Genomic DNA, 18,727 nt, shown 5'->3' on the forward strand with positions numbered 1-18,727 from the left:
TCCTATGACCATGAGTTGCTGCATTAAAGATACTTTTGCTGTTTGAACAAAAGCAGAGTTTGTAGACTTGAGGTGCAACCTAGCTTTAAATGATTTTATTAAAAACACAAGTATTAGGATACCCAGTGCCATCATGTTAGAAACTAAGAAAAAAAAAGAGTTTGATCTGTTTTCAAGACTGTAAAAGGATCAAATACAAAATCACCTTTAATTCTTGGATTACATTTGTGGTAATTGTTTAGTATAGCAAAATATTACTTATTGCAGCCAAAATTTAAATGTACCATCTCAGCAACTCTGAATCTCTTGAGATGGAAGCTTCAACAGCCCGACCAATCAGATGTGAAATAGTGCAAAAAATGTTTGTTGCTTTGCTCTTCATTGAGAGGATGTAGCATATATTCATGTGGCAAATGTGTGCTAAAAATTTTATTCAATCACAGCTTTTCTGAGCACAGAGGCTCGATTAGTCAAAGCAAATTCATTCATAAGTGAGAGTGACCTAGTTTCCAGTCCCCTCAAGAAACAGTGTGTAGGCATGCCTACAACACATTTAATCACAGTGAAATCGATCCTGAGAAATAGATAGATATGCCATGTGGCATTTTTAACTATCCCCATGCTAACAGTGTTGTGGTTCTCCACTGTATTGTGAAAGAGGACTTGTCCTTGAGATGTATATTTGAAGTGTTTTGGGTAAACAATTGCGACAGTTTTATCAGCAATTTTTTGTGTCATGCTTTTCTGAGAAGTGGAAAGCTTCTGCAGCAACAAAGATTATAGCACTAAGTGTGAAAAGAGGGAAAATGGAAAAGAGGCCCCAGTGAGTCATGCCAGATATTTTGGAATTTAAACAGACAGCAGGTGAAAAGTGGTGTTATGAAGCAAGCAGTATGAAGTGGGATTTCCATACGGGTGCAAAACTGCTTAAGAGGAAAAGTAGTAAGTTGCATGGGTGATGGTATAAAAGGGCAGGGGGTAACATATTTAAAGCAGCAAAATATTTTGATTAATAGCTTCAGATTTAACATTTGTATATGACTGGGACTCAATTACATTTTATCCATCCTGTCTATGATTACCTTATTTGGTTGTTCCCTTGCTTCCACTGATTAAATTTGTTTAGAATGTAATTGGTTTAACTGAAGAAATGGATTCAGAGAAGAGCACTTTCACAATGTCCCTTTGGTATCTGTTCAGTTCCTATAGTCATCCCACAAGCCAGCCAAGGAGTCACTGGATGCCATCACTGGTCCTGGAGAGCCCTTACCTTTTTCGGTTTCATAGGTGTCTTCAGCAGGCTGAAGGTCAAATGAAGTTTGACTAAATAAACTAGCCATTATTTTAATTACATAATTCAGAATATGGTTAGAATGACAACACGAAAACTCTTTGACTCTATAGAAATGAAGAGGAAAATTGCTACCCTATGCAGTTTAATGCCAAACAACAGACACATAAAGACTAGGATGAGGATATTTATAAGCATTTATTTGATTTGTTTTCTACTTCATTGAGTAATAACTGTGTAAATAGATCATTTATACCATTATCAGTTAGAAAATATTTTCTTTAATTCAAAATTAAGCTTTCATAAACCAATAAAAACTCAGTCTTACTTTATTTTCATCTTTCTTCTCTTCATTCTGCAGTGTCATCAAAACCAAGGCCATACAGTGAGGAATACAAAAAAATACCACCTCCCAAACCTAAACGGAACCCGAACACTCAGTTAAGCACGTCTTTCGACGAGTCCTACATCAGGAATCATGGTACCAGAAAGTCGGCGAAGAAGGAAACCTCTTCCTCCCAGACACACAGCCCAGCCAGAGACACGGATGAGGATGAGCCTGTTTACATCGAAATGGTGGGAAATATATTACGGGACTTCAGGAGAGATGACGAGGACCAAAGCGAAGCAGTCTACGAGGAAATGAAGTATCCGATATTTGACGATCTTGGCCAGGACTCCAAGTGGTCCAGTATTTATAACTCTGATCACATTAGCTGCTCTTCTCAGTGTGCTACTCCCACAGTGCCTGACTTGGAACTCGCCAAGCCCCCCGTGCCATCCACTCCAAAGGGCACGCTGTGCGATATCCCAGCTCCGTTTCCGAATCTTCTCTCGCACAGGCCACCACTCCTGGTGTTTCCGCCTGCCCCGGCGCAGTGCTCCCCCAATTCCGATGAGTCGCCCCTCACCCCCCTCGAAGTCACCAAACTGCCCGTTTTAGAAAACGTGTCATACATCAAGCAGTCAGGAGCTTCTCCGTCTGCTGCCTCTTCTCAGACCTCCATACACCAGAAAATAGAGAAAGAGCTGCCTCCTACGCAAACTATTACAGCCTCTGGGCGGTCTTCAGCCCCCCCACTTCCCTCCACATTGTACAAGTCGTCGGCCTCTGCCCACGGATACCCCAGGAGCCACTCTGCCTGCCCTTCGCCGGTCAGCATGGGGAGGTCTCTGACTCCCTTAAGCCTCAAGAGACCTCCACCCTATGACTCGTTAATTTCAGGGAGTATCCCAAGAAGCTCATCTTCAGTGCCTCACTCACTAATCAAGAACAATTCTCAAGAAGGGGCTAAGCTGGCAAATTCCTCCTCCAGTACCCATGGCTCCATGCAAAATGTCTCCCGTTCACGGACGCCCACAAGCCCCTTAGATGAACTAACAAGCCTTTTTACCTCAGGACGGAGTCTCCTGAGGAAATCTTCCAGTGGCAGGAAATCCAAGGAGCCAGCAGAAAGTGAGTTTCCAGTATGCAGTGTGATCACAATTGTCTGGTATTTTAAACTAAATACCCAGTGACATTAATGCTGCTTTCCACAACAGCAAGGAGAGTTTGCCTTTGAAATTGACCTTCACTCCTAAGTAGATTTCATTGGCAAAGCAGGTAGTAAAGCCATTGAAATGCACTGTAGTGTTTTATAGGACTCATAACTTTTTCAATTCTGTGTCTCTGCAAGGACCCTTTAGTATATGCTGTTGGCAGTCTTCAGGTACCATTCATCAAACACACTACAAATAAATTCACCTGTAAAAGCTGGATGATATATACAACACATAAAAACCTAAAAATTAATTTGATCCTATAGCTTGCCTATAATTATTAATAATCATTTCAGGTACAACCTGAAATTTATTAATAAATATTAATAGGATGTTTGTTTAATCCTTGAATGTTGTGATAGTTCAAGACTATTTTGCTAGTCCAATCAAGCCTATTACCTCTATAGGAAAGTAATGGGGCTGAAAAATGACACTTGATTATTGATGGAAATTTTACTTAAATATAATGTACAAACACAGGTGGCACAGTGGTCAGAACTGCTGTCTTTTGAGTTTGTGTGTTCTTCATGTGTTCCCGTGGGTATCTTTTGAGTGCTTCAGGTTCCTCCAAAAGTCCAAAAACATACTGGAAGTTTAATAGGCTTCTGGGAAAATTGACTGGAGTTCCATCCAGGGTGTATCCTGCTTTGTGCCCATTACTTGCTGGAATAAACGTTGACTCCCTTGCGAACCAGTATTGGATAAAGTGGTTAGAAAATGGTTGGATGGATAAAGTCGAAACACATTCAAGTGTGTATGGGTCTGGCAGAGTTAAACCTAAGATTTATCCATTTATCTGAAGTGAACTAGATTCATAGAGTAAAAAGGAGATAAAGCAGTGCTTACAGAGCAAGCAAGTGCTGTTTAAAATGGCATGTGTAACAAGAAGGTTCTTTCCATATTCCTGTTGGAAATCAGCCTTTTATGAATTAATTCACAATACAGATCTTCTCTAACACATTGGCTTTCAGGAATAAATCATTCCAAAGTATATTATCCAATTAAATATGCCTGTGGAGAAAGCAATTTTGAAATACGTTTTCTTACTGTGATTGTGTTTCATAGTGCATCTGCACTATGATGCAAAGAATATCCGCTTAATGTAATTGCCATATTTAAACAAGGTTTAGAATGAAAGCTCAAAGACATGAATACATGCACTCTTCCTTTGCACACCGAATGTGACAAGATCTGCAGTCCCAGAACACTGAGCAAGTGGTTCTATGAGTACTGCTATAATCTCATACAACAGGTTTAATTTTAACTTAATTTGGGGTTTAGATACTTCAGTGGAGGCCTTCACCAAACTGACAGGACTGTAAAAATAGTCCTGTTTGAATAGAAAGCGAACACAGATCGGGATGTGTACAACACTTGAACTGAAAGAAAAATTGCTCATGCACCAGCAGCAATTAAGTAACAGCGGAACAGATCTTTATTTTATGCATGATAGTGAGACACTTAGCACTGCCTTCATTTCTTTAATTTAAGTAGGCTTTAAAATTGCCAGAATGAAAGTGGTGTTTTAATGAAAATGTAGTTGAGGAAAACCCTTTGCTGGCGACATCAGTAGAGAGATCCAGCACTTAACCAGATTACTTGATGAACATGTAAAACAGGCTGACCTTCGCTTCAGGGGAAAATACCTTCAATCTCAATCAAATGGCAGGATTAGCTGATGCTTCATCATCCTACTTATACAGAAACTGCATTGCAAACACTGGCTATGGTATTGTAGTATGTTAATTCTGTATGTCAATGCACTGCATACAGACTGTGTGCAATGGAAATAATGTATTACACAGGACAAATAACAAGAAAATAGTAAAAAAATATAGTATTGCCACCCAGAACACAATAATGTATGAAATCATGAGTGCTGTTACAAATGTGTTAATAGAACTTTTAAAGACCGCAGGATTGAATGATGCCATAACCTTAATGGGTGACTGCCCTAAATGCAATGCATACTATCCTGTGCAGTACACCAAGCACAGTGCCTTGCATTCTTGAAGTGGGCTCTGAAAGAGGTGAAGTACACTGTTTTAAATTGAGACCTGCCACTGATGCATTAGCCTTGCGTTTTGTGGGTCCCTCTTGACATATACTCCCATAAGAAACAATCGACCTTATAATTACACAGCCACACTATGTTGCCCTCAGAATTCATTGAAGATAAAATGCTCCCTTGTTCTCTACTTATCTGCTGTACAATCGTATAATGTACTGTACGTGACCTGTTCTTAAAATGCATTTTCTAGTAGAACAATTAAACTGAAATGTACCTTGTTGTCCTTTCAGCCTGCCCTCTGTACATTATTCAGCTTAACCTCTACTGGTCACACATGACAGCACATAAATTAACTGGGACTGGATGAGAGCTGTGCAGTGTTTATGAGCTGTGTAAAGACCTCCAGGACCATAAGACTAGAGCTAGCCAAGTAAATGGTAATCTGTACCTGCCGGTCTTGCAAACTACCAACCTATATTGTCTGCTTGAAGGATTTTATAAAGGGACATTCACTAATGATAGACTTTACTGCAGCATCCTAGTGTTATGGTACATACTAATGGAATCATTGATCCATCCATTTTCTAACAGTTTTCTTCCAATTCAGGGTGGTGGAGTTGGTGCCTATCCTAGCAGGCAACAGATGCGAGGCAGGGTACACCCTGGATGAGACGCCAGTCCATCACAGAGCAGAGAGGCACAAACACAGACACATATGAACCAGGGTTCTCAGAAGCCAATCAATCTACCATTATAACTTTGCATTGTGGGAGGAAACTGGAGCCCCTGGGAAAAACCCACATGAACACAGAGAGAACATACAGACTCCACACAGATAGCACCTGCAATGCTAACCACTGCACCACCATGCTGCCCCTAAGGGAAACATCTAATCTACTATTTAATTGGACCAAATGAATCAACAATGGTTTGGTTCTCACTGGTTTCAGAGTCAATACTGAATACTGTGACTTAAAGTGGAATGTTTATTTTTAATCCTTCAAAACAAATTCTGACAACAGAGCATAATTTTAGAGCTATTTATGAACAGTGTGGCCTACAAAACACAAATAAATCTCATGGTTGCTGTGCAGATCTTTCTCATTTGCTGTTTGTTCACCATTTACAAGTCCAAAGCACATCAGACATCGCAAGATCCTGTTTTATCTCCCTTTGTTTTTCTTATCTTATATGTTTCTTTGAGCTTTTGGTCATTCTGTCTGAGTCTCAAGACAATTGTGATTAGATTGTCCTGAGTGATGACATCACCCATGTTCCTCTCAGGTATCCTGCCCAACCCACACCCCCATCTGTCAGACTGCATTAACGTACAAACCCATCAGGAAGCAGAATTAATGTGCACTCAAGCTTGCTGTGACAGAATGTCTTCCATGCCTGTTACTCAGAATGATTGCTTTGGTCATGGCAAAATTACATAGAAGCCAGCTGCTTCATGCAAGTAGGCAAAATTGATTCATCTAGCATGTTCCACTTGATTTATGTCCATGATGGCATATCTCACCTTCTATAGATTATGTTTATGTGACAATATAAAACTGTTTAACCACCCAGGGACATCAATATATAAATACCCCAGATCATTGATAATACTGTTCAGGGACAAACTGATCAATATCACATAGAAGATACACCAGCAGGATACTTTATTGCAAGCATAATTGGGTAGACCTATAGTTGTTCTAAAATTTATATCCCCTTTAGAAGAGTGTTCAGATTCTACACATGAATCACTGAGAGAAAGAAGACCCAGAGACAAAAATAAAACAGGTGATATCCTCAAACAAGACAAAGGAAAAAAAAGCTTCTCCTCCAGTTTCTACAGAGGCAAGATATGCAGGATGCTTGGCATATTACACAAACTGCTTTAAATAATTATGGGTTGTATTTGATATGGATCGCAGTTTTAAGTAGCTTTATCAAACACAAAAAAAACCTCAATCTCCCTATAAATGATGTAATGAATAATAAATGTGTTAGTTCTGAGTCCTTAACTGGTTTTGAGAACATATAAATATTACAAAAATAATTATTTGATGAGGTTCTTCAACGGGAAATCAAGTCTATCCTAGGGCTTATCTTTTGTTTCTTGTTATTTACCTGCTGTACATCTTACCTAGTCAACAATTCAACAGTCTTCTTCTGCAACCCTAACCATACACAAATCTCCACAGCAGACACTGATATTAAAACTAAAACATTAGTAACCATCCGCTTGTGACAATGACAAAAAGGGAGGTGGCTTACCTTTTTAAAAAAGCAATGATCTGAATCTGGTAAATAGTGTTTTGTGCTCTTGCAATGTATTTTATAATGTATTGGTGAACTGGCTAATGTTCCTCTGGTACTACTGAATGCCTTTTTACAGCAAAATAGATTTCTGTTTCAGCAGTAGTGTTGTTAGGCGGATTCCTGATCCTGACCAATAAGGTTTTGCTTCTCCTTGGCGTGTCTTTCTGATTGGGTGTTGTCTTGGCTCTTGTACTTCTGGGTATCTTTGGCTGTGCTCTTTGATTGGCCTGGATACAGCACCTTGTGCACACTTTCATCTGCAATAAAAAAGCAAACTGCTTTCACCTACAGATTAAAGAGCATAGGACCCGAGAGATAAGGGTAGTATGCTTGACCTATTTATAATGCACAACCTTAGTGATCGCTGGTCTTGCCACAAAACATTAGAAAATGAAACATAAGACTATACAACACTGCACAGTAAATGCAACACAATCAGCAGTATAAGCATGCAGTGTATCTTCAGGGATGCTAGCAGCTTATTTATAATTTGTCTAGTGCTATTATTCTCCTGATAAATCACTGTCATTTAGAATAGATACAACTGGATTGTGTTCTGTTGTCTTTCATTAATGATATAAAAGCATTTTAATTAAATTGAGAGCAAGGTAAACAGAATTCAAAAGTTTATTTTATTACCCTTAAGATTATAACAAGAGCGTACATTATCAGGGAATCTGTATGTTCAACAAAACAAATACCAATAATGACAATTAAAAATAAAACATGAAAAAAGTATACTCAGCTACACCAAACACAGCTTGTATATGTCATGGTATACCTTGAGGACTTTTACATTTTTAAAGGCTCAGTTTATCTTTTGTGTTAACCACCATTATCAGGTTATCTCATTTGTAACATCTGAAGGAGAACCAGTTTTTTTTATTTTTGAAACATTTCCTTTCTTCAACCGCATGTGGTAAGCCTCTTGTAAGATGCAGAGTAAAATATAATTCCCTGTCCTGACAGTTATATAGATCTGGAATCAATCTTCATTCACTCATTATTTTTAGAACTCAAAGCAAAACTAAATAACCGAAGCTGTGATATTCAAGATGCAAAGGCTGTTTAATTTTAAAAAAAATCTGGCTCTTTTTAAAGAAGCAACCTGCTGACCAAGGGGAAAAAAAGCACAATTCAGCAGAATGCTTTTCCTGCTTGAGACATTTAAAACAAAACTAACCTCGAGATGATATAGGAAGAGTACAATTAGTTGTCTATTTTTAAATGCCAAAGTGCTTAGAATGGATAAGATATTGTCTTTTAAGTGGCAGCACATGGATTCTTCATGAACATGATTGGTTACGCATGAAGCTGAAAGGTTATTATGACTGATATATTTGACTGAAAAAAATAATTGAAAAGCATGTGGTAGTTAGCAAACCAATTGACTTAATGCCTATCAATCCCATAAAGACGTAATGAATACAATATTTAATGTAGCCCAAGTGTTAAATACTAAGAGCAATTTAAAAAAGCCTAGCAACGTAGCAGTCTATGATACATGGGCTCATGCTCAGTGTAATTTGGTCATAATAAACCATGCATAGATACTTTCTATGGAATATACAGTTGAACAGTGTGATATTTAGATATCATAAAGTCATTGATATCTACAGTATACTATAAACTGATAGTGCAGCCATAGAAATGTGAATACTACCAAACATTTAATCTTTATTTCAACTAAATGTGCAAAGGCAAGGTACTGTAAAAGCACCAATTGGAATTCTATCGTGAAAGTCTTCCAACCCAGATAAGCCTCTGCAACATGATTTCTGTGTGTTTCCTGGAGCAATTAGATCTCAACAAGAATGGTAGCAAAAGTGTCTTTTTATTAATAGTTTCTCAATGATTTAAAATCACTTAATTAAGAAAAGTAATTAACCCTCTATTAAGAGGGAACACTACTGAAACGAATGTATAATAAATGAGATGGTTTTTGTGCTTTTTTTCCTCACACTTAAGTGGTGCTAAGAGTTTCCAGTGCATTTATTTATTTTCTTTAGAGTGGAGTACTTTAGTGAAGTACTGGCAGAATTAAATTAATGACAGAATACCTTGCCATCAAGCAAAATGTTTTTTAAACAGTTTAATACAATAAAATGCTGTCAGGTTGTCTTCCCAGCTAGAGATTTAAGGAATACCTTTCCTTTAAGATAAGGTGTTTATTGCCTGTGGCATCTTGCCAAATTTCCATTTCAATGCTCAGTGTCAGCCTGTTTGCTTCATGTTGAGATTGACCTTGATGTTTGCAATTCTAATGGACTCAGACATTCATTGAGACTGAACCAGTTAGATGAAGAAGGGCTTTAAAGTATACTAGAGATGTTAATTTACTTTTTTTAAACCTACAAATAACACAGTATTTCTAATTTATTTCTTTCTACCCCTTAAAGTGGAATTAACCTCTACTTGTTTCTTGGCGGCCTGCACACTGACACAGATCTCCACTTACAACTACACAGTATTGTGTTACATTTTTTTCACTGGGCTTAGCTATTGTGTTGTACTCTTTCCCCATTGGTATGGAAATCTCAAAACTCAGTGTTTACACCAGAACATAAAAAATGTTTCAAAAGAGAATAGAGTATGTTATTTGGTCCATCGTCCTCATTTGGTGGCTGGTAGCTTCTTGATCCCAAGATCCCATTCAGTGTTTCTCGAAGGATCTCAGGATATCGAGATTTCATGATCTCTGGATATTAGCAGCCATATCACCCTGCAACTCACAACTGGCAACCCACTAAAGCTAAGCAAGTGTGAGCCTGCTCAGTACCTGGATGGGAGACCTCCTGGGAAAAACTAAGGTTGCTGCTGGAAGAGGTGTTAGTGGGGCCAGCAGGGGGCGCTCACCCTGCTGTCCATGTGGGTCCTAATGCCCCAGTATAGTGACGGGGACACTATACTGTAAACAGGCGCCGTCCTTCGGATGAGACGTAAAACAGAGGTCCTGACTCTCTGTGGTAATTAAAAATCCCAGGGCGTTTCTCGAAAAGAGTAGGGGTGTAACCCCGGCGTCCTGGCCAAATTTCCCCCTGGCCCTTACCACTCATGGCCTCCTAATAATCCCCCTCTATGAATTGGCTTCATTACTCTGCTCTCCTCCCCACTGATATCTGATGTTGTGAGTTTTCTGGTGCACTATGGCTGCTGTCGCATCATCCAGGTGGGTGCTGCACATTGGTGGTGGTGGAGGAGAGTCCCCATTACTTGTAAAGTGCTTTGAGTGGAGTGTCCAGAAAAGCGCTATATGTAAGCAATTATTATTATCGACAACATTACTGTGCAATTTAATCCTCCCTCCAACAAGATTCTAAGAAAAAAAGGAGCAGAAAAGAGATTTTAGAATAGCCTAGGACACAAAAATATGTTCCAAATACAAGCAGAATTGTTAAAATAATAATAGAAGATAATAAATAGTAAACACGACAACTTCTGAAATCTGAAGTTAAAAGCTTTAGGAATGCAAGGTAATGTGTACTCATGGGTTGAGACTTGCTTAGCAAACAGGAAGTAGTACATTGCATCTTAAGGGACAGCACCTCTGTTAGGACAAGTGGAAGCACTGGCTCACCCTTCTGGGTATGTTTTAGGCCCATTGCTTTTCCTGGTGTGTATCATTGATTCAGGTTCTCATCTAAATTTGCAGGTGATACAAAAATAGACAGAGTGGAAAACATGGAAACAGTAGTAAGGGGATTACAAATGGGAGCTTGGCAATAGAAATCTATTTACACTAACCATGGTGGGTGTCTGCAAGAGGCGTACCAGCCAGGTGGTTCAGATCTCCACTCTCTGGGCTCTGTCTAGTGACAGCAGCACTAAGACGCAGATCAATTTAGCTATTAAACTAATAAACAAACAAGGTGGGCTGACATCCCACTTGCAGCCTTTCTTATGTGCTTTAGTACAAACCTTTATATAAACATGTCCTTCCTTTTTGCAGTCATAAGTGATCTCTCTCTGTGGTCCCATGTTTTAGAAGAAAACAAGTTTATGAAAAGGTGGTTATGAGGATATGCACATTATGCACAAGTCTTCTTTTAAATAAACTTACTGTAAACTTGCCAATATCATTACAGAAAACATAGCGTACTAATATAATGCTAAATACCTTTATTAACAGCTTTATTATTTATTTCACTTGTGCTGGTCCTGAAGTACAGCTCAAGGTGGAATTTATCCCTTTAGGATTTCAGACTCTTGTAAAAATGCCCCTCATAGTCCCTTTGGTTCATACTGTATGCTTTCCTAGCAATAGCAATTGTAGCAATATTAATTTTTTAACATGGTGATCTAGGCTGTATACAGATACAATGTAAATTGTGTAACATTATCCATCCATTATCAGAAAGTTCCTCATCCCACTACTAAGGGCCACTACAACTGGAGTCTGACTGCAGATAGCCTGGATTGGACATCAGTCCATTGCAGGGCACACATGTACACACAGTGACAAGGGAGAAGTATGTACTGGGAAAAATCAGAAAAAAACTAAAGAACCATGTGAAAACCCATATGAATGCTGGGAGAACATGCAAAATCAACACAGAAGTCCAGAACTGAACCTGGGATATCAGAGCTGTGAGTCAGAGGAACACCAACCACGATACCACTCATGTTGAGCTTTAATCTTAAGAAGGACTCTGTTACTTTTTGGGGGTGCAAAACGCCTAACATTCATTTTGAAAAAAAGTAAACTGTAAACTGTTTTGAAAAAAGTAAAAAGTAAACTGTAAGTAATACATCTATCACTCCCACACACATGTCAGTGAGTAAGAGTGTAGAGTGCAATACAGTACAGCCCTGCAAAAGAGCCTGGCAGTGTAGGCTCAAGGGTAGCATCTAGTGGCAATCCTGGGGATTTGCCTTCTCTAATTGTTAATGGTCTCAAATGGTATGTTCTTAACATTTGCATGTTAATAAAAAAGCTATCACGTTGTTTTTTAAGACAAAAATTTGCTTTGGACACGAATCTGTGCAATTAATATAGTATTGTTGTTTTTAATGTGAAATGGTTAGGATTGGAAAAATGAAACAGGAAGGGAACGTGCTAATGTTGTGCTTCTTGCAGGTGAAGCTAAAAGCAGAAGCCACAGCACTGAGCCTCTTCCCAGACATGAGAGCAAGGAAAGAGGGGGTCACCAGCCACCCCCTAAAGAGCAACCGAAGGCTCATGAGTGGGACGGTGTGTCCGGTCAGTCAGCAGCAGCACAGTCCAACAGACTGGGGCGCACATCTGTCAGCCCGACTCTGATGCTGGGGAGTGGCGTCTCAGGTAAGGACCCCTGAGGTCCAAGTAAACACTTAAGTGAAAAACACTTATTGTAATCCACCTTAAAGACATGCCCAGGCAAGTCCATACAATTACCTAGCATCTGTTGCGATGTGACCCAAAATGTCTTCAGCCTTACCAATACTCTGTTACCAACTTGAAGTTTTTAGAAGTCCCAAATGAAATTCATGTGAAACTGAGGAATTTAGTCTGTACTCAACATCCTGTCTCTTTCAAAGGTTGCAGCAGCATGCTGTACAGAGATAACATCCCCCACCTAACTCCACTGTCATTATATCAGAAAAGCTGTAGCGTATTTTGAATTGCTTATAGTAAGTTAGAGGATTTATTAATATTATGCAGCAGATGTCACCAATACTTAAAAGTAAAATAAGTGTTTGTTAAAGTAATTAGAAATTATTTAACGGCTCTTCTTATCATTATTTAAAGTGTCTCAATTTCATGATGATGCTTAAATTGGTGCTGCCGTGATGCTGGTTGCGCTAAACCTGTGCTTCTTCTTACAGAATCGAAAGCAGTATGCAAGCTAGGTCGGTCTGCATCCACGTCAGGGGTACCTCCTGCCTCTGTCAACCCTCTTAGGCAAGGTGGAGAAGTGCAACAGAGCCAGGTACCATCGTTAGACAGTCATGAATGAACTTGTGTGGTGAAACATGCCAGTGTCTTTCACTTGTCTGTCTGCCATCTGTCCCAGTGAGGTCCGCGTACTCTGTTATTTTCTTTGTGTGTCCTGATCTGTAAGTCTGTCTCTGTACGGCAATCCTTTTTTGTTGTTTTTCAATTGCACTTTGCCTGTTTTTTTTCTTTTTTGTCAGTATCTTCCCCATTGTGTAACATTTGACAAACAAAACCTTTTGGGAAAAAAGTAAGGATACAGAGAAAGTTCCCTCTACAAAGGGAACGAAAAGCAGTTGATGACATAACAAAACATCATGGTTATCAAATGTGCCAACAGGAGGCACCACGTCTAAAAACAATGCCGTAACGGACAAGACAGTGTGCTTCACGGAGTCATGCCTTGTCAACAAAACAATAAACATCAGGCACACAAGAAATGCCTATAAATGTATTGTGACCATGGGACTCCTTGTTCACTGGGACACATTGAGATGGGACATGATTGTAAAGATGCCCTTAGATTGGAAGACGTTAATGTGAATTTTTAGCATTACCAGTTTGCTGAGATGAAAATAAGTGCTTAATGCCTGTGTATTATGTAATATTTTACAATGTAAACAAAGCCAAAACACTGTGAAGCTGTTCACTGCTGATCGCCAGCAGGAATAGTTTCACCTATTTCCATCTTGGCAAAGGCACAGAAAATGTATACATTAATAAATCATCATCTTTCAATTTAAGGGACGTCTTTCAATTTAACCCAAAAGCCCTGTGTTCACCATACCCAAATGTACACTTCTTTATCAGATCCTATATTCTCTTTCATCATTTTCAAAGAAAGTTCGATATCCTTCTAAACCTTTCATTTTCTGGGTGGGGGCTTGTGAATATAAAAATGAAAAGATTTAATTTAAATATACATTAAAACATTAATTTGCTCCTTTATCTAATTTATTAGTGAGCAAATCACTTTTTCTCTATTACGTCCTGAAATATTTATGTACCTGCACATTCTTTCCTCTTTTCTTGATGTGTATATATCTTTCAAAGTGTAAACTGTACATTACGTTGTAAACATAGACATTATGCTTATATAATCAGCCCAGTTATTTGAGCCAGTTGGCGCATGGTTGTGCTAAGCTGTGACTTTCTGTATGGTGTCACAAACATGGCCAACATTCTGTAATTTTCACATCTCTAAAGTAGAGAATATTGCATTATTCTTCACCCCATCATACATAGTGAAAGGACACTTTGGCCTTGACTATTAAATAGTCTGAACAAAAAGAAAAACACCTTACAGTATTTTTCACTTAAATGATGCAAATACCATTTCTTTTAAACTGTAACTGTTCACAATAAAAACAGTTTACTTACAAAAGCCGAAAATAAAACTTTGTTCAAACCATGATGTTTTTACCCTTTCCTGGTGATGTCGTTCTTGTCTGTGTCTGGTGTCTGTGTTTTCAGTTCAGTTATGGTATTGTTGTTTAAATGTGTTACAACGGTCTTGTTCTGGGGCCAGCCAACAATTTAACTACAAAGACAAATGAATGTTATTCCTGAACACACCTTGAAACAAAGTTAGTAATCCCCTACTCAATCAGGAAAAACTCAAATGTATTTACTTTTCATTGATCAATATAGAGACTATATGCAGTACATAATTATTCAATGTTCAAAAGGCTACTTGAATTCACCCCACTTAATATCCACCTAGTATCTGCATCCAGTGTACAGCATCTACAGGATATTTCTTTATATCAAACACTTCATACAGATTTGCAAAACAGGAGACTACTGAACAAACATCAATATGATGTTCATTGATAGTAGAAATCATCCATTTTTGGTGCTTTGAACTTTATCACGCACAAACTACAGTACTTTTAGAATTTTCTGTCGCTAAGTAGAACATATTTGATTAACTTTCGAAGAAAGCGAAATCTGAAATTGAGCATTTCAGAAAGAAAGAATGTGTTTCTTTGTTGTTGGCGGTGGCATTTGACAATCTTTTTAAAGGTTTCTTCATTCTACTACAAAGAAATATTGGGCTACAATGGGTTTTAAAGGGGTTTGACATCTGCTCCAATATGTGTCTTTTGAAAAGTACATGGATTCACCACTAGAGGGGAATCTTCTCCCAGCTTTGACAATTTGATTCAAACTTGCTGTGAAAAGAGAATTCATCCAGCAGCTCATTCACATATGCATGACTAGCTTCGTTAACTAGAGCTGGATCTTTATGATCCAAACAAACAAGTGATGGCTAGTAAAGGTTTCTTAAGGGGTCTAATATGACATAAAATATTGATGATGACAACATTCACTTCGGAACCTAAAATGTAAGAGCACCTTCAAGAACATCTTAACAGATCAGTTTTAAAGTCCATATTTACTGGATTTTAATGCATTGTAGAAGCTCCTGTGAACTATTTAATTATAGATGTCTCCAGGTTGAGGTTCTCAGTTATTCTTATAAACTGTATAGTTATAAGCAAACACTAGTTGTGTTTGACAGGAAAGTCAGCTTTACTGAAATAGACAGCACTGTATCAAGCAGATACATTACAAACACAGCAAAGCAAGTTTCTCTTCTGGCTATGATTCTGTTTTTTTTTAGACAGCCAATGGCTTTTCATTTCAGGATTCCTCCTCTTTCAATCCATTTTTTGAGACCTAGCCATAGTCTTCCCTGGTCCAATCACAGTCAATTGTTAGAATCTCTGACATCTCAGTGAGAACATTCATCACGTTATTGGTAAATGTAATCTAATTGTGCTTGGAAGAACTGTACTCACAATGTTCTTTTTTTGTCTGTGCCTATTAATTAGGTTTTATTTTATGAATGCTTGCTAAACAACAATCCTGGCACAATTCCCACTGAAAGTACAAAAGAAGCACAGATTAAAAAGAGATTGTTTCTTAGACAAACAATATGGAACATTGTGTAATAGTGTTTATGAAAATGGAAAAACAAAAAGATTCAAAAATCACTTCTTACAACAACAGATACAACCATAAAAAAACAGAGGAGCCTTATTAGGAAAATTATTATTAGAAAACAATTCCTTACCACATGTGTTTAAAACCTGTTTGATTATTGACAAATGAAAACTAACTGTGCCTCTAAAACACAGCCCAAATTAAATGATAAACTCTGTAACTTCAAACTATACAATTTTAATATACTAAACTATATTCAAAAGTATCTGCATGTCCCAAATTCCCAGATGAGCCAGTTGTTTTCAACTTTTATGGTTATAGAAGATTTCTTGTATTTATCCAAGGGGAATCCGCTGATGACAAAGTAAGTATCATAAGCCTTTAGATACAAACCTTAACCACAACGTTACTTTCAGGACAATATCTTAGCCCCAGCCCTCAGAAACAACCATTTCATTCTGGTGCTGTTCAAAACACATACAGTAAAAATGGAGAACTGAAAAAAATAATAATTATAATAGTTTACTTTTATTATGTATTATTAACATTCTTATTTATTGTCTTTATTAATCTCAAGGCAGAGATCACACTGATTTATCCTGCATTGTGGGAGACAGGTTTGTTTCTGTGCATGGTGTCACAAGACTGGTGTCACTTGGAGACAAGGCATCAGCAAGCTAAGGGCTACACATTCATATTCTTTAACAATCAAATGTGATCTACAGAATGTGGCATGGCAATCAAATGGTAGTAGAGATCAATTAAAAAAGGCAATAGGGTGGATTAAATGGAGTATTAAATAGTATAAACAATTAAAGTTTAATAGTACAGTGCTTCAGGGCTTAATTGAGCAGACAGCTCAAAGTTTATACTTAATCAATTTCTATGTTAAGAAATAGTGTAGCTACTTTCATCTCTTTTTTTTACTTCTTATCTTTTATTAAAATGCCAATATGATTTTCATGACGTTTCCCCCAAATCAAAAACAGCTACTGCAAACTTGTAAAAAGCTTATGTTTCATTTAATGAAAAGGTAAAACAACTTGAAAGTAAAACATCTTGAAAAATACTACTGCTTGGTGAAGCTCATATTCTAATTCCAATAGTGCGTGGATTTTTATCCACCAATGTGTACCCATATTCGAATGTAGGACTTTTAGATGTCTACTGATTTAATATGCTGATGCAGAACATACTGTATTTATGGTTGAAACTGTGGGCTCCAGAAATTCTCAGAAAAGGAAAAACCCCTGCAAAACAAGAGAGGAACCACCAATTTGTTGGTACTATTCGAATGTCTGCTATTCAGGAAATTTAAATCTCCCTAATAAGACTTGTGATTTTGTGGTGTCTTTTTCTCTATTAACCATTTTCCAAGAAAACATTTCTAAGCCATCGCTATGGTATGGAAAACTACTAAGTTAATTTTTCATGGAAAAGTTTTGGTTGGAAAAGAACAATGCCAATAATGTGCATAATACAGTGTATGTGTAAATCTAAAAAAGCATAGAATGCGTTTCACACTTCAAAATGAGCAGCTTTATGTTTTAATGGCCATGTAGTCTTACACTCTTTTACTGGTTCATAAGTCCGTAGTGAACATGACTAACTGTATTTAAAGATGGTATATTACACTGTTCTCTGCAGGACAGTACAACATGAATACAGTATATCCCCTCTGGCACTGAATCATGACTCTCTTTCATATTGAGCCTCTGCAGCTCTTTCTCTGTTATTGTAGCAAAGGATCAAAAAGCTTTTTTTTCACTCTATCTCTTGTGTGTCTGGTCATTTACTATCTCTATCTTTTTTTCTCCCTGCAAATATAACTAACTCTACACAACTCCCTTGTGGGAAAGGAAGGCAACTTCAAGAGTGGTTAAAACTGGCTTCCTGTTCCAATGCACAGGACTGCCTGAGCTTACATGAACCAAATATGTCAAAGCTATCTCTGCCCCCAGTGCTCAGGCGTCATGTTAAAGGTCTATATGTGTTAAGGAGTGAGGTGTGAGGTGACAGGAAACATTTGAGAAGAGTATGGTATTTTATGGGCATTTTAAGCAGATGTTTCCCTAACTGTTGTAGTTGTGGAATGTAGATGATGTGTCCTGTAAGGTCACTGGAGTAAATCCTACACTAAATACAAAAGCTTTTCAGTCCCATATCCGGAGTGTTTCACTTCAGTTCATAATATACTGTACCCTTTGTAGTTATATACAGTATTATACAGTATAATAGATAGGTGGAGCTGACCTATTTAAAGATATAGTATAAAATGGAATTCAGAAAATCTTTATTATACAGAGCTACAAATAATCTTACGTGAAATACTCGTACCATTTTAGCATATTTGATTACCTCTATTTTAACACAGGAAAAAATATTTATGCCAACAAAACAAATTGCCAAACAGAGACCAGAATCAAATAAAAAGGTAGCATGATTCCTAACAATTGTGTGGCAAGTGTACTGTTACAGCTATTACGCAGGTGCAGAATCTACAGTATGTGAAAGTTTTGATGCTTATGGCATAGTTTCTGAAGGGTCTGATTTACAATAGCACTGAAATTACCTTAACGTAAATTAGGTAGTCGGGTAGTAATAGAAATTAAGATCTGTGAAGGTAAAGTACTACTTCATATTTTCTCACAACAGCTTTTAACAATAACGTTATAATACTAATAATATAATTTAAGTTTTTTATCCTCATAAC

The 18,727-nt window shown here is 37.7% G+C and overlaps 1 protein-coding gene across 2 annotated transcripts in view; it reads left to right on the forward strand.

The window, feature by feature from the left end:
* Positions 1-18,727, forward strand: part of nyap2a (neuronal tyrosine-phosphorylated phosphoinositide-3-kinase adaptor 2a) — a 53,578-nt gene that overhangs the window by 29,180 nt on the left and 5,671 nt on the right. For both annotated transcript variants that reach the window (XM_088610851.1, XM_088610858.1), the window contains exons 4-6: positions 1,653-2,747; positions 12,229-12,432; positions 12,957-13,060. In XM_088610851.1, coding sequence (XP_088466977.1) covers positions 1,653-2,747; positions 12,229-12,432; positions 12,957-13,060 — 1,403 coding nt within the window. The remainder of the gene's footprint in view (positions 1-1,652; positions 2,748-12,228; positions 12,433-12,956; positions 13,061-18,727) is intronic.

This window comes from Lepisosteus platostomus, chromosome 2 (assembly GCF_059453375.1).
Source record: "Lepisosteus platostomus isolate fLepPlt1 chromosome 2, fLepPlt1.hap1, whole genome shotgun sequence".
In the NCBI taxonomy this organism is placed as follows: Eukaryota; Metazoa; Chordata; class Actinopteri; order Semionotiformes; family Lepisosteidae; genus Lepisosteus; species Lepisosteus platostomus.